This window comes from Oreochromis niloticus, linkage group LG7 (genome assembly GCF_001858045.2).
Source record: "Oreochromis niloticus isolate F11D_XX linkage group LG7, O_niloticus_UMD_NMBU, whole genome shotgun sequence".
In the NCBI taxonomy this organism is placed as follows: Eukaryota; Metazoa; Chordata; class Actinopteri; order Cichliformes; family Cichlidae; genus Oreochromis; species Oreochromis niloticus.
Genome location: NC_031972.2, coordinates 36440349 through 36466367, shown reverse-complemented (window position 1 = coordinate 36466367; position 26019 = coordinate 36440349). Strand labels below are relative to the sequence as shown.

At 40.1% G+C, this 26019-nt stretch overlaps 1 protein-coding gene and 2 long non-coding RNA genes across 6 annotated transcripts; 2 read left to right on the top strand and 1 right to left on the bottom strand.

Annotated features, from left to right (window-relative positions):
• LOC102083072 (uncharacterized) lies at positions 1-10503 on the bottom strand. Of its 2 annotated transcripts, XM_019361411.2 has the most exons (11): positions 9866-10503; positions 7429-7627; positions 5299-5500; positions 5020-5188; positions 3824-3917; positions 3657-3692; positions 2940-2993; positions 2640-2767; positions 2140-2275; positions 1014-1084; positions 1-715 (listed from the first exon to the last, which is right to left on the bottom strand). In XM_019361411.2, exons 2-11 carry the CDS (start codon positions 7622-7624, stop codon positions 485-487), a joined length of 1317 nt encoding a protein of 438 aa, XP_019216956.1. In that variant the 5' UTR covers positions 7625-7627; positions 9866-10503; the 3' UTR covers positions 1-484. The 2 variants fall into 2 exon arrangements, with proteins under 2 accessions (XP_019216956.1, XP_019216957.1); XM_019361412.2 differs by lacking the exons at positions 7429-7627; positions 9866-10503 and adding an exon at positions 5685-5853 and having other exon boundaries at positions 5299-5601.
• An 11933-nt stretch (positions 10504-22436) lies between these two features.
• LOC109202874 (uncharacterized) lies at positions 22437-23332 on the top strand. The gene is made up of 3 exons (XR_002062850.2): positions 22437-22939; positions 23032-23145; positions 23300-23332. It is a non-coding gene; the product is annotated as an uncharacterized LOC109202874 (long non-coding RNA).
• A 221-nt stretch (positions 23333-23553) lies between these two features.
• Positions 23554-25331, top strand: LOC109202871 (uncharacterized). Of its 3 annotated transcripts, none has more exons than XR_003220725.1 (4): positions 23554-23737; positions 24208-24384; positions 24489-24590; positions 24733-25326. It is a non-coding gene; the product is annotated as an uncharacterized LOC109202871 (long non-coding RNA). The 3 variants fall into 3 exon arrangements; XR_002062846.2 differs by having other exon boundaries at positions 24195-24384; XR_002062845.2 differs by lacking the exon at positions 23554-23737 and having other exon boundaries at positions 24035-24384; positions 24733-25331.
• Positions 25332-26019: the final 688 nt, after the last annotated feature.

The following is a 26019-nucleotide window of genomic DNA, read 5'->3' as shown; positions in this document are numbered from 1 at the left end:
TTTTTAAACATTCTTTTTTATTCTAATACAAAAACTGTTCCACTTGTTCCCTTCACGTAATTTCAAACCTTTAATAACCAGGAATTTAAAAAGTATTTATAAACAACTTGTTAAAAAACTCAAAATGAACATGAAGAGGTTGGAGACGCGATGACTAAAGTGGAGTCTGCAAACAAAAAGAGTCCAGGAAAACCGTCAAATTACAGGAAACATGACATGAACCATAACAATAATGTAAAGAACTTAATAAAGGTATGTTACTTTAATAGAATATGAATTCTGTTGGTTATTTTTGATGTTATCTTTGAAAGATGACAAAGTGAAACAGGAAACAAAATCAGAGAGAGACATTGAATTAAAGTTCACCAATTGTGGAATCAGCGATGGACATCAAAACTATGATGTATTCACTTGACTGGACACTGAACCATCACAAACATCAGCTGCTGTAAAAGCACATTAACAAAGATCAGAGCAGCTGACATTAAGGGTTTGTTGTGGGCTGCATCAGGCTGAGTCCCTGCACAGCGAGGCACAGAACCTCCAGCAGAACCTCTGGGGGCAGCTCGGGTCGGTCCCAGCCGTCACTCAACTCTTTCAGCTTCTGATCGTTCAAACAGATGAACTCGGCCACCCAGCGGAGCTCCCCTCCCTCCTGCAGGGGGACGGGCAGGGACTCTGGGAGGTTGGCCCGACCATCCTTCAGCCCATCCACCTGGAGAAACAGAGAGGGAGCTGTTCTCAGATCAGATTCAAACATGAGGAAGACTCCGCCCACAGGCTGCTGACACTGGACAGAGCTAGTGGTGATATGCTTTTACACTTGTGGGATTTTCTGTTTAGTTTTAGTTTTAGTTTATTCTTCTTCATTATAAAAACATGACAGAAGATGTTTTAAGATGCCAGACTACACATGTTGAGTGTGCCGAGTCTGTAGGATAAGGTGTGATGAGGCTGGCAGCTGTTGCGAGGAGCATGTAGATGAATGTAGATGAATGAGTGAATGGACCCACCAGCTGGTCGAGGACTCTCAGAGTATCTGGACTGCAGCGAGTCAGAAGTGGCGGCACTTCGTCTGGCAGAGCTGCACAAACATGAGGAAAAAAGACAAAGTTTGATGAAGATGTGACGAGCTGAAACGCTTTGCTTCAAATGTGTCGGTAAAACTCTGAGCTGAGCTCTCACACACTCCCAGCTGCGCACCTTTATCTCAGCCCCACCACCTCCAACTCCCATACCACACCTGATGTGGAGGATCTACATGTTACTGGATGGGATAAATGTCTCAGAGCAGGTTATCTGACTGGGTTCAGTGATCAGGTACTTATAGCTGCTCACCCTCTCCACTTCAAGCCCCCCAGCTGCTGTTTGTCCGGAGGCTTGAAGTGGAGAGGGTGAGCAGCTTTAGGTACCTGGGCATCTACATCACTGAGGACCTCACCTGGACACTGAACACCACACAAATGATCAAGAAGGCTCAGCAGCGGCTGTATATCCTGAGGAGGCTGAGGAAATTTGGTATGTCGGCCAAGATCCTCGGCAGGTTCTACATCTGCATTGTGGAGAGCACAGTGACCAACTGCATCACTACATGGTACAGCGGCACTACTGCTATGGACCACAAACGCCTGCTGAGAGTGATAACAACTGCGGAGAAGATCATCAGGGCTCCGTTGGCATCTCTGCCAGAGCATCTACCATCGCAGAGTCTAAAGGAGAGCTGCCTCCATTCTCAAAGACCCGACACACCCCCAACATAGACTGTTCACTCTTCTGCCCTCGAGACAAAGGCTCAGAAGTGTGAAATCCAGAACATCCCGACTCAACAACTCCTTCTTCCCCACTGCCATCAGACTCTTGAACAGCTGACCTATTTCAACAGTAATACTAATTTTTGCACATCAGGTCATCTTGCATATTAAGCTCATAGCTCTTTTGCACACACATCTATTTCACACTTAAATTTTGTCTTCATTTATTTATTTATTCGTACTATTTGTATTTTATCTGTTCTATTTCTATTTGTATATATTAACTGGGCATCTGTGTGTGGACAGCACAGAAAGAATTTCATTGCAGAGAAATGCTTTTCTTTGTACATATGACAATAAATGCTTTGAATCTTTGAATCTGACTTACTGTGCAGGGCGCTGACCAACATGTGAACAGCATCCTGCTCACTTGTGGAGATGTTTGAGACAATGAGAAGGTCCATGAAGGAAGAGACAGCCTCAGACTGAACACACTCAAACACTCCATTACTGCAGTGATCCAGCTGAGAGGAGCAGAGGATTATTATTATTATTATCATCATTATTATTATTATTAATAGTTTTGGAGCATACATGTGTGGAAAGCAAGAGCTGGGGGTGAGCTACAGAGCAGCTTGCAGATGGGAGGAAAGTGACACAGCTTGACAGCGTGGTGTACCTGAACTAAAGCTATAATCAATTTATGATCACAAATACATATCAGCAGGTCTGTTCTTTGTTCAGATAAACAAATAAAGAATACAACAGTCCTGCTGTCCATCTGCCAGTAAGAGAGAGAATTGCTAGTTTCCACCATTGCATTAACTGATAAAGATGTCAGTGAGAGATGAAACCTCATGAGGAGCATTTTGTAAATATTCTCCTTACTGTTTTATCCAGCAGAGAGAGATTGTCTCCATCCTCTACGAGCTCGCTGAGTGTTTGCAGCAGATCACAACGAGTCGACTCAGGAAGATCTGCCAGCGGCTGCAGAAGAGCTTCCTTCATTTCCAGTTCTGCAGCAAACAAAGAAACAGCAGCAATGAGCTGACCACACTGTCAGTAAATGAAAACAGAGTTTGTGCTGGAACCAGCAGTTTGTTAAACAGCAGGTCTTAAGTCTCTAAAGATAACAAACTGATTATTTCAGAACTGTGAAGAACTCAGCAGATTTAAACACACACTTACCTTCTTTTACTTTTTGCACAGTTGGATTGCTTACGTCGTCACCAAGGAGCCAATCTGGAAACAGATCTCAAAATCATTATCACCTGAAAATCAAATGACTTCCACCAACCTCCACAGAGTTTGAAGTCTTTACTCTTACAAAACTGAACCACAGACAAACTCACATTTGACAATCAAAGTCTGGTCAGACTGACTCTTTGTTTATTCTTAGTTTTTTTTTTTCTACTGATATTCAACTGATAGCTACACTTTATTGCCAAAAGTCAATCATCTGACATGACACGCATAAGACATCCCATTGTTAATCCATAGGGTATATTATGATGTTGGCTCAGCCTTTACAGATAACTCATGCATGTTTTCATGGACCTACTGTGTGCAGTCATGTTGGAACAGGCAAAGGAGGGATTTACGACAAAGAGAGAAAGAGCATAAGGAGTTTTTTTTACTGATGAAAGCATTTTTAAATCTGGAAAGTGTCTGAAGTGTCTGATTTTAACAATGCCGCAGACTAAATAAACTCTGAATATACTCGGCAGAGATTAAATCAGCCGACAGTCTTAACTGAAAGCTCAATGCTCTGTCGTCTTTGGTTTACAGTTTGATACAGATGTTTTTCTCTCAGTAACAGTGAGCCTGTGAGTGCGACTGTGAATATAAATATGACATCAAAGTTTTTTTCAAATGTGTAACAGAAGAAAAGTTCAGACCACCTACCGAGTAAGCTACGAGTCCACGGCTCACATGAGATCTCTAAATGAGAGAAAAAGAGAAAGACTGCTCAGTGACACCAACACACACACACACACACACACACACACACACACACACACACACACACACACACACACACACACACATTAAACACAGTGTTGTGCTCTTACTCAGCTTCTCATCCTCAATCTTTATCTCCACCAGGCCGTAAGCAAAGATGGATTTTGCTGGCACAGTGAAGCTTGTCTCCACCTTACTGCTCCCCTGAAGAAACACGTTATTATTATTATTTTATTATCATTTAGACCAATAATACATCTGTACAATCACAACGAGAGGGAGACAAGGTCAGAGACTCTTTACTATGACTTTGAGAGTTCTGAAGCTGCTGACGGCAACCGAGCCACAGCAGGCGACCCCACACGAACAACAGATATACTCAGAGAACTGGAGTTATAGAAAGTAACAACTATTTTCACTATTTGCAAATAATTTCTCCTTCTGCTCAGTGTTTATTGGCAGTTGACAAACAACGAATTGGTGCATTACCCCCACTAAGTTGTATCAAGTGTGCATCAAAATGTCACTTAAAGATTAGATCCGATCATACAAATGAATTTATCAAAGACAACTAAACACTGCCTGATAACTGTTACTGCGGGAATTATTTCTAAGTAAATCAATTAACTCTAGTTTCAGTTTAATTCTGTTTAGGTTTTGAATCAGTTCTCTCATTTCAAAATCATTTCATGGTCACTTTAACAGTAGAAGATTTATCGCTCTTTGTCACTCATGTTTTTGTTACTCTTTAACTGCACTGTTTGTTACCTGCACTGCTCTCACATGCCATCAAACCTGCACGTTAAAGCCTGTTTAACGTCCAGTCACAGTGAGCTGTGTCTTCTTACAATCAGCTGCACCAGATATTTTCTGGACAGGTTCAGGCCTGCAGTGCCACCCCAGATAAATAACACCTTCAGCCATGGTTTAAGTCCGGTGCCAGGCTTTAAGCCTCGTTTAGTCTGCATTTCTTCACTCAGTCTGAAGGAATCATGAGGTGACAGAATAAGTGTCCAACCCTCTTGACACACGAGTTATATGGATAAAAGCTTCAAATACTATGTCTGTAAATAAACCAAAAACATTGGCATATTATACACTGATTGTAACAGTCAGTCTGCTGTTCATGTTTGTTGGATTTCAAATAAACTACCTTAGTGTCCCACTTAGCAGGTTTGTCTCCTTACAGTGGCCCTGAAATGACCTACAAGGTCTTGGTTTCTCCTAAAACAGTCTATGGGTTCCTGCATGTGAAATCAGAAACAGATAGTCTCGTCCCTGCAGACCACTGAATTCACTCACTCACCTTTGCAAAGACACTCAGCATCTTTACATAAGAAGTGAAAATGGAGCCATCAGTCGTAGACTTTCTAATAACTTTGACAGGGCTGGAGTTGTAAACTATTTGAGAAACAAACATCAGTTTATCCTTCTCTTTCAATCCCAGCACGTCCAAGCTGTCCTTATGTATTTTCCTGGAATCAGAAGGAACCAACAGATAGGAAAAGGTTGGCTTTTATTTTGAAAATACATAAATAAATAAATAAATAAATAAATAAATAAATAAGCAAAGAGACAGACGTACCTGCCCTTGAATCTGCTCACCACAGTTTTAACATTGGCCTTCTTTGTCATCATGCTGACGGGCTGAACCAGACCATCCACAGAACTAGTGCTGGCATTAATATAAGCTTCACCTACATTACTGCATTCTCCACCTACACCTCCACTCCCACTCTTCTCTGCAGTGATCTTAAAGTCCTCCACCAAGACTTCCTCGGTGTAATCTGGCAGGAGAACGGAGCATCATTTTTTATACTGGGTTTCATTTTTTCTGTTTCATATGAGGTCAGCATGCTGCCATGCAGGTCAGCTCAGTGAGGGTGAACTGTTTAGGAGACACAGGTTCATGAGTGGCAGGGTTAGTGGGTTTAGAAACCTTTTATTCAAGGCTTTACAGCGGGGTCATACCCGATATTAGTCACATTATAGTTGCACTTTTTGGGGGTTCAGCATCCTTTCTGCCTGACCATGGTGGACTTGCAAACCTTAAAACTGGCTCTCGGATTCACTGAGGTGTTATTTGGTTGTATGCCAACGTTCCCTTGGCTCTTTAAAACCTGTAAAGCAAAAAGGGGCTTTCTGAGCTTTCTGCTCGAAAATGACATGCCCAAAATGAATGGAGTATTTTTCTGCAATTACCAGCTGTATATAAATAAACTTGGTATCAAAATAAAGCTAACATCAGAGATGTAAATATTGCAGCAGATATTATCGTTTCAAAGTTAGTGAGGCTGGAACAGAGAAAAACTATGTTAAGTTTTTCCTCACCTAATTTAGGTTTGGATTTTATTGCATATAACCACTTATAACCAAAATATGCTTTGGTTCACATTTAACTCCAGAAAACCAGGAATCAACATATGAACATTATCTTTGCAAAGACTTGTGCTTCTGAAGTGAAACAGTGTAAAATTACAGCACTTTAAATGAATAGATACCCAGCAGTTTTGTATTTTGGCACATTTTGGCACCATCTGTCAGCTAAAATTTTCTTAGGTACTGAACAGCAAAAATAATTTAACTTAATTTACTGGCCTAACATTTTTGAATATTATTTGAAGAATTACCCACACACTCAGGTACAATGCATCTTTTTTTACTGTGCTAATCAAGATCTGGAAATGTGTGTTTTCCCTTTAAACTCTGAGGGGCTGTGACTTCAGCTTCTTTTGGCCAATTTGTATGATCAACATCTCTTTTGAATTGTTTGAGCCAAATGAATCACAGTAATGTGGCGTTCTTCATGTCAGTTCCATCAATTAGAAGTTGCAAGGTGAAAAATACACATGACCCTAAATTACGACACTTGCCCTGGTCCAATCAAATGTCTGTAACTGGGCAGAAAATAGTGATTTTTAACAAAACAGCTCTGATGCGTTTTGGAAGATCAAGTTAGGAAGGAAACATTCTGTAGTGCCAAATGGATGTTTACACAGTAGAAACAATGAACACGGTAAACCTGATTTTCACATTATTGATTGTCAGTCATCAGAAATGTTGTGAGATGAATCTGTGAGATTTCTGTTTTCTAACCGGTATAGTTTGTTCAGTTAGCCGGGGCTCCGTGCCAACGAGGCTTTGTTGTGTTTCTTTACCGAAATGATGTAACTGCTCTTTTATCGGATTGTTGTTTTCGCCAGGTTTGGTGGTTGTAGAAATGGTTTATATGAGCTTTTAGCTGAGATTCAGAGGTTTCAGAGGTTTACCACACATGCCGGTGTTCTGGGAATCCATCCTACCTCACAAATCATCCTACTGGTTATTTCTGCGCATGTGCTGCGCATCCACACAACTCAAAATTAAGTGGCAAGCCGTCGTATCTTTGTAAATATGAGCTACAAGTATACTTTGATGGGTAAAGTTAAGTGGTAAACCATCCTGCTTAAATTTATGCTGGAATTATTGTGTGACAGCAGAAATGTGCATAAACTACATACGGTGGGACGGTTTGCCAGAACACTGGGACTTACATTACCAAGCCTGTTACAGCCGATTAAATGGGAAATTTCCCCTTTGCTCCCAGTACCAGGGGCACTGGGTCTCAGGAGGGTAAATTTTAAACTGTCTCCTAAACAGCTCACCAGGTGAACCTGTTGACCTTCATTCATAGAACCATGGTTACTCAGTAAACCCTTGTTTCTAGATAACGTACCTGGAGAGAAGTTTTCCTCCTCCATGAGCTCAGGCAGGCTGCAGTGTATCACTTTGTACTTCTGTACTGGCCAAAAACTTCCCTCAGTGACTTTGACCAGAGTCAGCAGATCCATTTTACAGTTTAAGTTATCATTAGAGATGAGGTCTGTTTCTCCCAGCGTCTGGACAAATGCTTTGGCTTCAGCAGCAAACATCTTCTGTGGAAACAAGAATAAAAGTTCTGTACGTCAGCACAGAAGATTTCCATTTTTTTTCTACTTTTATGGCACAGGAAGCTCTTGAGGAGAGTAGTTTCTGGTTATTTTGCAGGTTTAGATGAGTCAGTCAAACCAGATGACTCAGTTAAAATATAATCAACAAATACGAATTAACACGGAAACTGAGATTAAGACACTCATCTGGTGTCTGTATGGTTGGTGCAGATTTTCATACCAGGTGACCTCCCTCATGCATCGCTACAGAATTATATGTCATAACAAATGCACAAGCAAAAAGATAATCTGAGCAAATAATTTCATTTCATGGGCGAAATTAAAACTTCGCTACAGTTTCACACTCTCTGCATTTGGAGAGGAGTGCTGCTGGCACGACTAAATTTACTTTTGAAAGTTTGGAGGCAGAGCCCAAAGGAGGACGGGGTCACTTTGATGGACATTTCAGGTTACTCAACTCACTGTGGGTTCAGGCACCACTGTAATATTTCATCCAGGTAATGTTTTGGGTTCTCTGAACAGACAGACTGTGGAGTAGACTGGAGAGTAGGATATGACAGGCTGTCATTTGGTAAGTAGCTCATTGGTCTGAACTAGTGTCTAATAAAGAGATGTTGCATCATGCTGTGGAAATCTACAGGCTCTTATTACTACATTACACACCATGCTTGTAGCTGCTGTGTGATAAGTGTGCTAAGTTGTAATGCTTTGTGGTTATATCTGTCTTTACCTATCCTAAATCCTATACTTATATAAAAGTACCAATACTATACTTCACGTACATTCTGTAAAAGTACATTTTTACTTAAGTAAAAGCACAAATGTTATTCATGAAAATAATTCTATTCTATATCATTGTTGAGTAATTAAAGTGTAAACCACAGCTGGAGCTAATTCACTGAAGCTAAACCACACAACAATTTATTAGCTCATTTATATTTTATATCAATTCTGACAAATAGGATTAGAGTTCATAATGAAATATTTGCATGAATAAATAAAATAAATAAAAAATCAGTATAAAAGCATTGATCTGCGCTACACATCAGTCTTGAGGATTTATTGACTTTTTGAAAGTACGTTTGCCAGTTTACCTACAGCTGTTATTTACATTGTGCAGCCGTGGGTGTACTGGTTTATCACTAAGCTTGACTTAAATAATGAAAAGCATCTTAAAGACTTTAGAATTCTAACTTATAATTGCCAGATTCTGATCCACGCTTATTTTCATGATTGTTTTGGGGGGTTTTAATCATAGAAGGTATTCTAATACCTCCTCAAAAGTCCTCCTCAAAGTCAGGTGGGAGTTTAATGCAGCGCTGCCTGAAAACAACCAACACTCAAAAGTCTCTGAATCTTTCTGAGGTTATAACAAAAAGATGATGTCATAACAGTGCATAGTTATGAGTTCTGAATGAGCAAACAAGCTCATTCAGAGCTTTTTTGCTCACACAGAGCTGATCACCTGCACGTCTTTACTTCTGAACCACTCAGCTTCTTCAAAATGCTCATTTTACCCCGATCATCTCACAAGTTAAAGTCATTAGTACGCAGATTTTCCACCACCTTGTTTTAGCCCACAGTGGTTTCACTGTCAGAGGCAATAAATGTATTTGTTTGTTTTTTTAATATGGCTTTAAATTTATTGACTCCTGCAATAAAAAGTCAGTAATGATCTCATTGACGGCATTACTGGAAGCTAAATGACATCTGCTTGCTTTTTGTTTTGTTTTCCTTTGCATGTACATGTGAACACAGAGGTCCACTTGCAAACTGCTCTAAACAGGATCTCCATCAACTCTCATCTGAGCAGAGATAAGATATTTTTCCACATTTGATGCTATCGTTGTGGGATTATCCAGTAACATGAAGTTTTAAAATGATTTAAAAGTTATGGCATTCACTTTGTTATTAATGCGAGTGCACATGATGACAAGAATTGAGATACTAAGATTTTATCCAGGAATAAAATCTGCTCCAACTTTCTCACCTGCAGAATCAAAGTTATGCAGAGCTGATGCATCTAAAACCAAATATGATGTGCAATACACTCAAATATGCTTTACCTACAGTGTTTTATTACTGTTTAAATGCATGCATACATGCAGATGTATCAGATATAATTTTGAACTGTTCATCAGGCTGTAAGCATGTAAAACTTTTTCATGCATGTGTCCTGACAGCAAAGTTAACGTGAAACATGAATCTTAAAGAGTTTCTTACCTTCAGCAGATTTTCACACCCAGCGGCTGAACCAGTTCAGCCAATGAATCACTGCACATTCACACGTGTCAGGGTCAGGTCAATGTAGAGTGCAACAGCTGGAGCTCCCACAAAGCAACAGGAAGCTTTTTCTAAAAAACAATTCAGTTAAAGCTCTGCTTTTAACACATTTAAAACGAGAGAGGAAAACAAAACAAAGCCTGTGTTTGAGTCTCTCAGCTCTAAAATATCCTGCAGTAACTGTGAAGCGCAGCGGGGTGTGTGCTGAAGACGGTAAACACGTTGCAACAGAAAAACCTGTTGGCTCATTTTACAGCTAGGAAGACCTGTAGGAACCTGTGAGACTGCTTTTTTTAAACTCGCACTTTATACACAATAAATTCTTCAGTGACACGTTCAGTGATTGCTGATTACTCTGGTAATCTGGTAATCTCTGTCCAAACATTGAAGGACATGACTGTGCATGCTGCAGCCTGTAAATTCTGCTGAACTGTGATGCAGCAACACAATGCTTTTGGTTTTTTTTCTTGGGAAAAATGAAACAAAGAATTTATTTAAGTTGTGCAAATCTACATGCTGTGCTCTCACTTCCTTATATAGACCCTTTCCAAAAACTTAGAATATCATGGAAAAGTATATATATTTCCATAATTCCATTCAAAACGTTAAACTTTCATAGATTATACATTCAGAGCCCACAGCTTAAATGATTTCAACTACTTAGCTGTTTATTTGTACATAATTTGGGCTTCCAGCTCATAAAACCCACAAAAACAGGAATTCAAAAAATTAGAATACTGTGAAGACATCACCCCAAATTTTACACGGCATGAATGTTTTAAATTGAGTGTCACACTCAAAGTACCTGCAGGTTTTCCCAGATGTCATTAAATTGCTTCACTTTGATCCAATTGTCTCAGTTAGGTTCAATATGGGGAAGACTACAGACTTGACAACTGGCCAGAAGAGCATCACTGATACCCTCCATAGGATGGGAAGCCACAAAAGTTCATAGCTAAGGAGGCTGGCTGTTCACAGAGTGTTGTGTCCAAGCATATGAAGCGAGATCGATCAACTGTAGACCAGACAACAAACGACGGAGGCCCAGAAAAGTGCAATCAAACGATGAGTTTATTGACAACGGAGAACAACCATCAGCATATGGCCTTTTTTGGTCTGTCAAAAATACACTGAGTTCTGGTTTTATAGCATAGAGGATCACACCCCCACATACACGTCAATACAGGTCAAAAATACATTATGTCCAGTCATTGTTTACAGACAAGGGTACATCTTGTACATCTCTAATAACTATAAACAGACATATAACTTCTCTCTTTGATAACACCTTCCTTTTAAGGTAATAACTTCAAGCTTCAGGGCCTCTAAGGGCTAATAATGGACCCTCGTCCTCAATCACTAAGTAGACTGAATTGGCGCAGGTCTCAAATAAGAAGCAGAAGACACTTGGGCCTTCGCTCAGGCCTGCTACTAGATTTATGTGTATTGTAAGCATGCATGCAATTAACCTGCTATGTTCTCATCTTCCTTCAACATGTATCACCTGGACACTCTCACCAGTGAAGCTTAAAACCCTCTTGGATAGAACATCAACTCTAAACAAGCACAGTTATGCATTGTGTATAAAATAAACTCAACCTGTGAATAGAATGAATGTGATGACAAACATATTCAATGCAATATGAACCCTGTAAACAATATTACTGATAAAATAATACTGTAGAACATGTTATTAATGCATTTATCATAAGGCAGATTATATGGCAGCAATAAAAGAATCTCTAAATCCCAACATTCCCTCTTTTGACATTCCAACAAGGAATGTCACCACACTTCATGTTGTATCACTCCCTGGCCCACTCTATGGGTTCTAAGTTCATCTGGTAGATGCCCTCAACCCAGCCAGGGTTAGGAACCCTCGCCATTACTTTTACCAACAATCCTCTGACACAAGGAATGATACAACAACTAGCGATGACCAGTATTCCCAAAAGTACAGTCAAAGAAAACATCACTGACATAGCCACACCTTTCCATTGTCCAAACACAGATGTCATCCAGTACGCCAGCAGATTTTCGATACCTAAGTGTTCATGCATAGTTTTAGACAATTCGATTTTGCTCTCCCGTCAGTGAACTCGGACCCAATTGTTCTGCGAACCCCATCATGGCGTCCCTGGTTTGGTTAGAGAGTCTCAGCAGATTCCAATGAACATAGTTACTTTCAAATTCTACCACTATCAGATTTACCAGCTTGTACTCATCTGGAACTCTCCTGGGCACTCCAATAGAGTCTAGGTTGGAGAGTTTAACCTAGGGTCATATGCATGTGTACCCTGGGTCCCTCTTTCGGCCAAAATATGTCTCTTACCTCTGGCGGCTAAGGTACGTGTGTTGTGTTGTGGAATAGCCTTTACCTGCCTAACTGAAGCACAGGCAACACAGTCAGATACATGTTGTTCTCTAGCATTTTGAGCCACCCAATCAAGCCAGAGGTTACTGTCCTTGAAACCGGTGGCACGCTTTATCAAATCCTTAGGCTTCAGTCTGGAGTAATCTGTCGTCAGAAGTAATCTCTCTTTTGGTTCCTGTTCCTTTTGAGCTACTGTTCTCGAAGTTACCATCTGATCAGTCAGAATGGTGATTAAGCTTTCTGCGAGCGGCTTAGACTTTGCATCAACTAAATTTGCCCTAAGCATATCATGGGGTGATTGCAGACCCATACATCATATGCTCTCCAGCTACTACTAGCTCCTGTACACTTAATGACGTCACACAAATCAAATGTGAATGAGCGGGTAGACCCTTTACCATAATTCAACTCTATGCCATTATTCATGCTGAGACACTCATCACCTTTACCTGACACCTCGCGCTTTTGTCTTTTTACCGATCCTGTTTTAGCAACTACAGTCTCAGGAAGCGCTGTGCTGGACTGGCCTCCGTGTTCAGACAAGTGGTCCAGAGTGCCCTGCAAAATATAGACAATAAACAACACAGCCATAGTTAATATCATTGCATACAATAAACATGTAGTTGTAAGGAACATTCTAATCAGTTTTCTCATTATGTGTCTCTGATTCGTGTGTTTGCATCATGTTATATAAACTTTATATCCTGGAATGAAACTCCCCTGCTTTTGTGGAGTCCTCAACTTGTCACCGCTCCTTTCTGCTGGCGTGGCGACCTTCTGCGCTGCTCCTCTTCTCTCTTCGGCCTCCCAGGTAGACTACTGGTTGGCCCGTTGCACAGGTGAGAGGATTTATTTTGCCTCTGCTCGTTATCGTTGACACCTGTGTTAGTTAAAGACGAGTTTTCCTCTGGCAAGCTCTCATGTGCTGGCGCACACTGCGACCAATGATACCAGGTATCGCCTTTCCCTTTCAGTTGAACTGCTGTAGTTGTTCTGGCAACGACCTCATAAGGACCCGTCCAGCGTGGCTCCTTTCACTGCTGGAGTTCCTCGTGGGCTCAAATTCAGTTCCTTGTTTGCAGACTATAGCATAGCCTGCTTTCGATCCTTCTTCATCACGATGACAGCAGCCATCTCTGAACCAATCCTCAGCTCCAGGGATAGGTTCTGCTTTTAAATCTTCCCTAACTTTCCCTTCAACTTCTGCTTTCTTAGTACAATCATGAGGTTCTCCTGATTGATTCCTTCATGTGTAAATGTCAGATTCGGAGCATCTAAAACTTTACTCAGTCTCTGTTGTGCTAATGATGTCATCGTGAACGCCTGCGAGTTCACATATGCCACCACACTATGTGTAGTCAGAACTTTTTGGTGGGTGTTCTCTCACTACATGTGCTGTTTTCTATATTATTTTGGCAACCCCTGCTGCATGCTGTGCGCATATAGGGTGCCTTGCTTCTGTTGGACTCCACCTTATGCTGACATACATAAGTACCTGTCTTTCTTTATTCAATCATCTTCTGGGGGTGAGAGACCTCTGCACAGCTCAAACGCCAGTTGCAAGAGCTCTCTAACATTAGAATCATCAGCTGTGACTTATATGGTGTTATTTCGGTACTTTACACGTCACACAGGCTTGAACGTTGTTTATATGGGGAGTTCCTCTTTTTGTGTCTATATCTATTAATATGCCTTGTGCACTAAAACTTCCTGTTTTTCAGTCTGGCTGAGCTCTTGTTTGTAAGTCAAAGGTGGCCTTGCTCTACAAGCCTTCATTATTAAAGTACATAAAACAGGATAATGAGCAGATACACATTAAAAATATTTCTTTTATTCCTAACACCAGTCCCCCTTTTTCATTTCTCACTTGAGAAATGAACTAATTCCTAATTTATCACATTAAGTTTACTTCAATACAATTCAATTGAATTTTATTTATATAGCGCTAAATCACAACAAAAATTGCCTCCAGGCGCTTCATAGATACAGAGAAAAACCCAACAATCTTGTGACGCCCTATGAGCAAGCACTTTGGCAACAGTGGGAAGGAAAAACTCCCTTTTAACAGGAAGAAACCTCCAGCAGAACCAGGCTCAGGTACGGGCAGCCATCTGCTGCGACCGCTCGGCGTGAGCCAACAGAGGCTTTGAAGAGAGAGACCTAATATTTAATAATCCACATTTCACTGTTTTAATCTTCGGTTCAGATGTGGATTCTGTATTGTTCTTGCTTTGTTACTATTGATGTTTAAGTTGTTTTATTGCTAGATTTGGTTTGTTGCTGTCTGTTTGGGAGCTGACATAGTCTCTATGGATAAGGGTGTTTGGCAGGGTAGCATCAGGAGAGAAGCTCCAGAGAGGCATGTTCCCTGTTAAAGCTAAAATATAACAAAGAAATTATGCTAAACAAACAAAACCTTTCAATTCCCCAACCCTATCTGTCTCCTCAACGGGTTGTATGTTTTCAATGTTTAAAATAAATCAAACAAATAACTTAAGCTGTGTGACGGCACCTTGCGTTTACGCCAGGCTGTGAGCTGCCCTAAATCTACTTGCTACACCCCCTTTTCACCTAGTTTAATTTTTAATCCTAATTTAAACTATTCCTGACTTCCCTCAGTGCACACTGTAAAGTGTAAAAGATACAATTAGCTTTCTCCTGGTAAAAGGTCCTACATTATTTCTCTACCTTTGGAAACATCCTCTATCGAGTTAACCCATTTCATTGTTCAAACTTAGGCCTGATTTCTTCGCCCCTTTAACGGGTAGCGCATATCCAGTCTGAACACTGTGTTTGGGCAATTTACGAATTGTTGCAGGATTTCTATGTTATGTAAAGTTCCTCTCATCCCTTTTATGCTTCCATTATAACCTATGTCTAACAAGCTTTTGATCTTCTTTGTAATATAAACAACTAGGTGTATTTGTGCTCTGTTTTTCTCCTTTCTCTGGTTGGTTCCGTTCGATCTCAGGCTTCCAGGATTCTTGCCACCCCTGTGGTTGCTGTGGTCCTGAATCTTCTCCTGTAAAGGATAGAAAACAAAAGCCTCTCTCTGCTACACCTCACTAATCTACTATATTCATCTAAGGTTCCTTTAATCATTCAAAGTTGTTTCACCATATCATGTTCTGGGCTCTGTCCTTTATATTAACTTTACTTAATCTCCATGCCCTTCGTGTGTGAGCAACACTTTAGTTTTATTAAACACGCCCAGGGTAAGATATAAACCATCACCATCTAAGCATAGAAACAGATCAAAAAGAACCACAAAACAATTTCTATATCTAAATTATCAAAAACCCCAAACGTCATAAACGATCCTAAAACCCATTTCAAATTAAACCTTAAATCCTGTAACTCCCCCTTTTGTGACACATCTTATGTGTTACAAACTCAAAATCCTTCACTCGAGCTTAGGAATTAAAAGAAAAAGGTTAGTCATATCATATTAAATATTCATGCTCCGGCCCTTCAAACCTGTGTTTAAGGAATGAAATCAAATTAATCATTATGTCAAATCTTTTCTTGGCTCCATCCACAGCCTGCATCCTTGGAACTTCCTAGAAACAAAACCTGTATGTTAACCAGAACTTCACATTTCATACTCAGTTTTTCCTCACTTATGATCCAACCTGTATTATAAGAAAGGAAACTTAAACCAGAACAGTTATCAGTCATGTGTCTAACCTTAGTCCAGTCTTTATCTCAGTGTCCAGTCGGTCCAACCTATGGTCTGCCTCGTCCGTCCAGTCACCATCCATTTACACACATTCACTCACATGCATTAACATCAGGTCTTGCTGACAGTGGAGACTATCTCGCAAATAATCAGGTCTTCACTCTCAGCAACATGCGCTCATTCATTTGTTTTATTTGTTTTAGGAAAATAGTTCTTTCTGCTTTTAGACTGGATTGGCTCGCGGCAATCCTTTTAGACAGAGACTTAGCCTTCTCCTCTGGCCATTGTAATCTGGAGAAGGTCACCGAGAATTTTCAGCGCTGTTATCCACTCTTTGCAGGCCTGCTTAGAACAAAAATGAGAAAAAGAGAGCTGATTATTGGCTCATCCAAACACAAACAAAATCACCTGACAGGTTTTTTCTAAGTGCACTGTTACAAAAATGATGACCCCTTAGACATGTGCATGTTTGATAAAACTCCCTCTATTAAAATAAGAAAACAACACAAATCTAACCGATAGAAGTAACCCATCACTACAACAACAACCTCAACAATCTTAAACACAGAACATTTTGCCACAAGTTCTTCAGGGTCCTGACACTCTCAGGTCAACTAACATCACCTCACCTGCTCAATACACAGAAAATCTCGTTAAACACCACACAACTTGCACACCATCATCACTAAATTCTAAATTTTCTCTCCTGAAAACTTACTACCACTAAGCGAGTTGGACAACATGATAACAGACTCCTATGCTAAACCTGCTATCTGATTTCATGAGCTCTTTTTATTCAAGGTTAACGCATTTTCTATTTGTGTGTGTGATTGTGTATATGTTTCTTTTCGTGGTTTTTTCAGACTCCCTCACAAGGTTCCACTTAAACAGTCAGTTTTTCTCTTTCCAAATTTGATCTCCCTCCTTAAATAACAACATTCCTTGTCCTCAGCCAGAAGTTAGAGCTTGATTTTCAGGTTCAGGGAACAATTCACCCTGAAAGACAGTGAGTGTCTCCCCTCTTGGCTCATCACTCGTCATTGTTAATGACTTTCCCCCTCTGCCCCAGCGGCTTTACCCTTAGTCCCGTCTCCTCCAGTGAGTCCAGCTCACTTAGGGACCTAGGTTCAAGCAATCGTGACTGCGCCTTGCCTTAGGTTGTCCCAGGGTTTCGAGGTGGGATCTTACCCGTCATGGGCTGTCCAGCCTTCCATGCTTCGCCTGATATGGGGCCAAGTGGGCACGGGTCTATGAGGGGAGGGACACACTGACTCTGGAAATCAAAGGAGTGTAACTGCTTTCTTCATTCATCAGTATATTAAGCTATCTCACTTCTTGATTATTCCCAACATTTCACCTGTAACAATTGTGTACTGTGTTTTCAATTCATTAATGTAAATGTTAGTTCATGTATTTATTTTCTCAGTCTTTCTTTTTCTAAACATGTAATAATATATTTTATTACTTTTTCTTAAGACATTCAGTCTCTAATTGCTCTGTTTTCATGCTGCAACGTCTCTCCCCAGCTATAATCAGACTTCCTGTTTGACGCACACACACTCTCTCAGGCCTCCTCTATTCACGCACTCCCTATGAGTTATTATTACTTATTATTATTTTGTACAAATCACACAGAATCATTCAAATCAAGTACTCACAACATTCACACACTTAGAAGCACTCAAAATACGCTTTCCTAAGAGTATTTTATCAAACATGCTTGCTTAGAATCAAAAAGAGCAAGTAGACAACACTCAGTGCGTCTGTCCTCTTAAAAGAAGAGAATAAACACATATGGGACAATTCTCCCCATCTTAGACAAAATGTGACCTTTAATGTCCGTTTCCAAGTCATGTTCTTCTCTACACACGACTCTTGGCCTCCAGGGCATAAAACTTTGAGCATAATCTTTTACTTTACAAGAACCCTCATACTAAGACTAAGACTGCTATATGTGCACTTCTTTCTTTGACAAAGTTGTATTTTGTATTTTCTTACTCAGCTGTATATAGTATGGTATTCTATTTTATTCTATTCTACTTTATTTTATTGCATTCCAGTGTTTTCTAATTTCTGCTGCATAACTTTGCACTTTTGCTTTAACAAAACAAATTTCCCAGCTGTGGGACTAATAAAGTCATCTTTATCTTTAACTAGCCCTAACCTAAATCCTGTCTCATCCACTGCTGAAATTCTAGTTCAATGAACACGTGTGTTGCAGTTTTAAAATTAAAAGAGGAAGTAACTCACACCCAAGTACTGTGTGTGTGTGTTAATGTCTGTGTCCCTTTAAATGAAAAAAGGTGAACACATGTGGTGAGTTTTCCTCAATTTACACAAAATATGACATTAAATATCCTTTTCTAATTCCTGTTCTTCTTTAAACACCATGAATGACCTCCAGCTCATAACCTTTGGACTTATAACTCTGATATAAGTCCACACAGCGCACCAAGCACAGAGAAAATTCAACCTCAGTGCTTCAGAATTCCCCTCAAAATTCAGAAACTGTTTCTGTCATTTATCTCCCCACGAACTTCATCATACGGACCTCACCGGGTCCAGTAATCTTCAGCACACGTATCTCACTGCAGCCAGTGAAGATTTAAAAACAGTTTATTGTCTCAGTTTACCCAGTATTAACTTATCAGGTGGACCGCAGCCGATCCATACATCTCAACACAATCGTGTGTTCACCTTTACACAACTTATTCTTTACTTGTATCACAACACATCTAGTAACATCATCAGAATTACTTCAACATGGTAAACATTGATTTTCCTTTAAAATCAACTTACCCTTAAAACTCGAGATCACAGCTGACTCGATTCTCTGAAATCCTGAGTCAGTTAAACACCTTGCTCAACTCACGGTGTTCTTTTCTCGGACCCCTTCGTCCGAGCTCACTCTTTTACCCCGGCATCTCCCCCAGATTGTTACGAGATCTTCATAAACCCAAAAGTAAGCATATTATTTCCCTAATCAAAAGTGAAGCCGTTCCTCACACAGTAATTCTTCATCCAACAGCCTTTGTGTTTTGAAACTAAAAAGAGGAAGGAACAGCGCCCAATTTTAAACTGGGCATGCTGTCACTGAACAACACACACACACAGACACAGACCCAGGGCAATTCTTCCTGGATCATTTATCAACGTTCGAACAAACACAGTCCGCCTTGATTATTTTCTGGACCTCAGCAGATCCACCAAAATTCATATAAATATATCAGCCATTAACCGATTTATTTCTTTTCCTCAGACCACGCCGGATCTGTTACTTCAGCACAATAAACACTGATTTTCCTTCAAAATCAGTTTACCAAAAGCCACAAAACCATTTCTGACTCGATTTTCTGAACTTCTGTGTCACTTAAACATCCTGACAGCACCAGGTGTTTCTGTCGGACTTCCTCATCCGAACTTAATCCTTTTACTTACAAATAAGCGTCTCCCAAAATGATCCTCTTGATCATTAGCTATTCACCGAGCCCACAACTCTCGGCAACACCACCTGACATATGCCCACGCCGGAGCTCCTCTTTGAAGTCTCAAAGAAGTACAGGATCTCCAATCCCGTGAGTTTGACACTTATTAAACCATAAGCTGACCAATAACTCTTATATTCTTCTCTATTCCTAAACATGCATTGGTCTCTTTTTCTTCTTTACCATGAAATACCATATAACCTTTTAACTCAGTACTGTCTGTTTCTCAAAGTTTCATTATCCTTGCTTCAAAGCTTCTCATTACTTCCAAGTTACTCATTCATTACTTCAACGTTTTACTTTATTCTCGAGAATTCAGTTTTACCTCTACTGCGCCAATTTAGTAGTTAAGATCATCTACTCAGCGAACAGATAATTTAGAATTCAGCCAATTTGCACAAATTTGCTTATTGAACAGGTTTGTGCGTACCTCTTAATCTTTTTTAGACCGGTCTTCTGTTCGCCTCATATCAGATCCAACCTTCGGCCACATTAGTTCTCTCTGATCTAATCTAGAAACTTCACGGTCTGCCGTACACAGAATCTCTTTTCCCTTTTCTTTGACAAGAGATACTCAAAAATTCTGCAAATTCTCTCCACTCAGGAGGAGGCTCACAGCTTTATCTCTTACTCTGTTTCTGGTTGGATTAAAATAACTCTTATATTAGAATCACCCTGTCCAGTGATACAGTATTTCAAAATCACCAAAGGCACGCTCACAAAACAGGAAAATGCTTCAGCAGCCTTAATGGGATCCCCGTGGGCCTCTCACTGTCTATTTCCAAGCACCTATAATGAAACACCGGCACAATGAGCATGCCTTTTTATCTACCCCTCATTTAATCAATGTATCTATTCTTTGTTAAAATTAAAAGGGGAAGTGACCGCACCCAAATTTTAACTGCGCACTTTTCCCCAGCAAAAAGAACGGAAAAAGAGACTTTTACAGCCTCTCTCACACACAGCCTGCAGCCGGCTGGCACTTAAATCATTTCAGACAGTTTCTTACGTCACGGTTTCCAGCTGTATGAGTGGGTCCCTACAACCCGGATATACACACCGCTGCTCGTCTTTAAGAGACGTCAACAGGTCTGCAAATTCTCCAGATATATCAACAAAAACACAGCTTTTCTCGGCCCACGGTGGTCCACAAATTTTTCACTGACCACAGCGGGTCCGCAAATGCATAGGTAATACTTTTTAATCGTCTCTCATAGCTCACAGTATTTATTCTCAGAGTTACTTCAACACAACAGACCTTAGTTTCACTTTACTGCTCGGCTGGCTTTACTGCAAAACCTCAAGCTCACGGCTGGCCTGAGTTTCTCTTAAATCATATATCAACTTCCTCGGACTCTTGCGTCCGGTATTTTACTCTTTTTCTCACAATTAAGTGTCTCCCTAACAATGATCCTCTGCGATCACCAGGGCTATATCTGAGGCCACAACTCTCAGCGGGGCCCTCCCCCTAGTATAATCCTAGGAAACGTCTTTCCCAGGGAGGGAGTTCTTCAACTCCTTGACTTTAGACACTTTTAATCTCTTTTAATCTCTCTTATTTCCTTAAAAACAACGTCTCTAGTTACTTTTAGCTCAGTACTGCTTTTTCCAAGCGACCATGAACACAACACAAATTACTTTTAGCTCAGTACTGCTTTTTCCGAGCGACCGTGAACACAATACTACTCTTAAGTTTCACTTTCGTTGCAACAAAGGTTTTCGTTTCAAACAAAACTCAAAACAGAGATCAACGGATGACCACTTGACTACATATTCTAGAATTATAATCCACTACAGCACAATTTCAGTTTAAGAGGTTTGTGCCTTACCTTTTTGTGGGCCCAATAGTCAAGCGATCACCGTGACGTCTGCCGTTCAATCACCTGATCTGGCCTCGACCTCCGCCGACAACAAACACCTGTACCTCTTACTGCTGATCTTTAGTTGCCCGCATTCTCCACCAAATGAAGCGAGATCGATCAACTGTAGACCAGACAACAAACGACGGAGGCCCAGAAAAGTACAATCAAACGATGAGTTTATTGACAACGGAGAACAACCGTCAGCATATGGCTTATTTGCTCTGACAAAAATACACTGAGTTCTGGTTTTATAGCATAGAGGATCACACCCCCACATACACGTCAATACAGGTCAAAAATACATTATGTCCAGTCATTGTTTACAGACAAGGGTACATCTTGTACATCTCTAATAACTATGAACAGACATATAACTTCTCTTTTTGATAACACCTTCCTTTTAAGGTAATAACTTCAAGCTTCAGGGCCTCTAAGGGCTAATAATGGACCCTCGTCCTCAATCACTAAGTAGACTGAATTGGCGCAGGTCTCAAACAAGAAGCAGAAGACACTTGGGCCTTCGCTCAGGCCTGCTACTAGATTTATGTGTATTGTAAGCATGCATGCAATTAACCTGCTATGTTCTCATCTTCCCTCAACATGTATCACCTGGACACTCTCACCAGTGAAGCTTAAAACCCTCTTGGATAGAACATCAACTCTAAACAAGCACAGTTATGCATTGTGTATAGAATGAACTCAACCTGTGAATAGAATGAATGTGATGACAAACATATTCAATGCAATATGAACCCTGTAAACAATATTACTGATAAAATAATACTGTAGAACATGTTATTAATGCATTTATCATAAGGCAGAGTATATGGCAGCAATAAAAGAATCTCTAAATCCCAACACCATTGATCTGTTAGGTTTCATAGCGAGACACGTGAAGTGTGGTATGATCAGTTTGTAACTTCCTCCCTCTTTCTTGGAATGCATAAAGGAGTAGGAGCATGACTTCTGTGGCAGAGCTGGCATGACTGTGAACTGTGATGTTTGATGTGTGTTGGCTCTCCTGCGCGCAGTAATAAATAGCTTGATCACAGCAGATTTTATTTACAAAATTCCACGACACGCCGCCCCCCCCCGAACCTGAATTGAATATTCAGAAGACATTTGTTTAAATACTTCTAGAAATCTGAGCTGTTGGTGTGGTAATAATATTAGAGCTGGCAATCTTTCTTACTGAATCTCTACTCTGAGTCATGTTACCTGAGATTAATTCTATGTTTACCTGACAGCCTGGACAAATGTGTTGTGTGAAGGATGTAAATCAAATCAGATCTTAACTGCTTACATTTAAGGAGCCTGGTCATATTTAATTGTAATATGAACCAATGATTTTCTGATTGCTGATTCTAAGAGAGTCTTTGTGGAAATCCTGTTTGGCTTTTTGTCATTTTACTTCTCTTTTCCGTTTGCCAGAACAGTTCTCCACAGTCGCTGTCCACATGGGTCAGTGGGACCAAGCAGCACTCTGCTAATGTGTGGACTCTGTCCAGCAACATCCAGCAAGACCCAGGCAGCGTTTTCTATCTCCCAGCTGCAGTTTTTTGTTTGTCTGTGACTGGAGAGTCAGATTTTTGTTGAAGCTGGAGGAACAGAGAGGTAAGTCAGTTTGCAGAGATCCCTCCCATCCTGGCTTTTATGTGCTAGATTTCTTATCTGAAATATTTCAGTGACTGCTGCTTATACCACAGGTTAATACACGCTACTGATCCCTGATGGGAGAATCATCACCTCTGCCAACAAAGAAGCCTGGTGGATATTTGTTTGCAGTCTGATGATGGGACCTCATGCTCTGCATCTTCAATGTTTGTCTCTTGCTTATTATTGATACACAGTAATGTGAAGTATGCTTATATCTAGTATAACTGGACCAATGTGGTGCTCTTCCTTTATGGAGGCTGTTGAGTCTGAATGTTGGATGTTGTGTATCTCGTGTTCTCTGGGCTTTGTTGTCCTCAGTCTTTTTGCAGGATCAGAAAACAAAACCAGGAGGCCTGTAAATGTTTCTTCTCCAATTGGATGATGATAAGACTGTGACACGGGATGCCACCTTTAGTCTTGTGATGAAGCAAAGCTCAGGAAGAAGTGTGATTAAATGGTACCCACATGTGTGCTGCTGAGAAGGATGTACAGGGGCGCCTGCAGCCAAATCCAAGGCTCCTCAGGTTAGTTGTAGTTGCAGAATGCTATAGGACTGAGACAGCTGAGGCATCAAATGTTTGATTAAATGGATGAAAAAGAGAAGTTTCTTCCCTGTAATTATCACTTTTTAAAATCTGTAGCAACTTCAAGTCTGTCAGCGTGCTGAGGTCACAGAAACAAGAAAAGCAGCTTCAGACTTCAGAGTGTTGTTTACAGTTTTCTGTCATCATGATCTCCCCTGAAGTTTATCAAGCAGTAAGTCCACAGTACTGTAATGATGATTCTGACTTTGGTCATGGTTGCATAATATTTTAATAATATACAATTATTTTTTGTAATTCATATTTTTCTGTTAATCAAAAATTTACTTTGTGAAATTTGTATTTGAGAATGAAGAATGTGACAATATATTTTTGTTCAATATTTAATTCATTCAGATGCAATTGTTAAATCAAAAATAAATAAAAATATATTCTAATTTACCAAACTAATTTATCAAAAATATATATACATATATCTGTATTAGTTGTTATACATTAATTTGACAGCTGTATTGAAAATACCATATTGTATTCATACAGAATCAGTTTGGTATCATTGTTTGTCTGATTGCTGAAACTAAGAGCTAGTTTTGATCTAAAGTATCCAACGTTGAGCTCTAATGTTTCTTCACCCTTGTGTGTGTGATATGTGATTTCCTACATGCTGACAGAGCAGAGCAGCAGTTTGTGCTCACAGATGGTGACGGTGTGGAGAGACGGTGGTGTTTCCTCAGAAGAACTAGCAGAGTCACAAAGGGCACGAGTCCTTCTCACCACCTTGACTTGTTGATCAGTGGATACACTTGTCTCCCCTTTAAAGGAGACACTCTTAGAGAGAGACGATCCGAGTCATCCTTAAATGTTAGTGCTTTCAAATACACAAACATTTTTAAAGGACAAAATCGAACATCCCACTTTGACTGTAATACAATTAAATCTTTGCATGTATGTTTTCAAACTCTCAGATGGGCAGGATATCACTATTGGACTGTCTAACCTGCAGGAGCAGCACTGAATAACCACTACACATGAGCATGTTCCTGCAACATTCAGCAGCTCTGCTTTTGGTAAGTAGAGTTACCTAACTACAGTAACTCCAAACACATGCCATCCATTTCTAACGGCCTGGTTACTTCCTGTCAGTTATTTTAGAAACCATGTGGTCACCTGACCTAACACTGTTTCTTCTTCTTCCCCTTAATGTTGAAGTGTCAAATGTCTAACAGCTGGAGAGGAAACTACACCAGTGTACTGGGATGTTTCAGCAACACGTGCCAGACGCTGTTCCTTCATGGTGACATCACCAGAGACAGCCCCGCCCACCTCAGGACCTCGCCATTGATCATGATGATTATAATGATGACAGCGAGCAGAACTAAGACTGTAAAAATCAGAATATTTAGATGCTTTCTAATTATTAATGAATACTGAGAGCCTCTTTCTGTGTTTTGTCTGTTTTTTTTTTTTTTTACCTCATTTGTTACTAACAAAGTTCACCAAACTCACACAGTTTACATTCTGTATGTTTCCATCTTTACCAGCCACACTCTACCTGCAATTAAGCAAATAATCCTTAGAAATCCTCGTTTTTCTCTTTTGTAATTGATGATAATTCAGTGAATATACTGCGCTGCTTCCTTTTATTGCGTCACACATTGCTTTAAGTTTTTCCAGTGTCCAGTTATTTTTTACTGCTGTTTGAATTCTCTGCATGTTTGACCCTGTAGACTGTTTGATGGACTGCTTGTCTTCCTGTTTGTAACCGCCGCCTGTTTTTGACTAAAGATTTGGATTTCTGACTTTAACACAGCCTCTGCGTGTCCTCCCTTTGTGTCCTCTTCCTCTGTGAATGTGTTGCATGTGTCACAGATTCATTTTATTAACAGCTTTCCCACAGTCAGTTGCATCAGCATTCATTCACAGCACATTGCAGAAGGATTCAGATTAATACAGTGATCTTATAGTCAGAATTATCCTGACAGACTGTAAATTATCTTTCATCAGGTCAATTTTAAAGTTCAGTATTTCAAAGCAGGAGTTATGAAGAATCATACTGGCATTAGGACTGTAACAATATGTACTTACAAAGTCAAAGTTTTTTAATTATGCTAGAATATTGGAAGACAATCAACTTTTAGTGTTTTCTGCATATTAATTATTCTGAAATAGAGATGGTGACCCTAACTGTACAGAAGCACTAAACAACTGACAATCTAACAAACATTATTGGCCTGAGCCGTCATGCACAGTGAGTCTGATCCTGTGCTGTGAGAGTCTGACAAGCATGTTTCTGGTCAGTTTGGAAGAAATAATATCACAATGTTGATCTTTTTTTAATATTCCTTCTCTTTTACAACATAAACTGTGATCAAAGCTACTTATGTTCACAGCATGTAATAATACTGACAGTCCAGGGCATTGTGGTCTGTTGAGCTAGGGTTAGGGTTAGCAATTCAGACATATGTAATCAATCTCTTACTGGATATAACAAACACC

Excerpts from the sequence above, each read along its gene's own strand:
- LOC102083072 (XM_019361411.2), bottom strand. The coding sequence starts at position 7,624 with ATGTTTGCTGCTGAAGCCAAAGCATTTGTCCAGACGCTGGGAGAAACA. Across the intron at positions 2,994-3,656 it reads GTGGACTCGTAGCTTACTCG|ATTGGCTCCTTGGTGACGAC; the intron begins GTAGGTGGTCTG and ends ATCTGTTTCCAG. Across the intron at positions 2,276-2,639 it reads TCTCTCTGCTGGATAAAACA|CTGGATCACTGCAGTAATGG; the intron begins GTAAGGAGAATA and ends TGCTCCTCTCAG.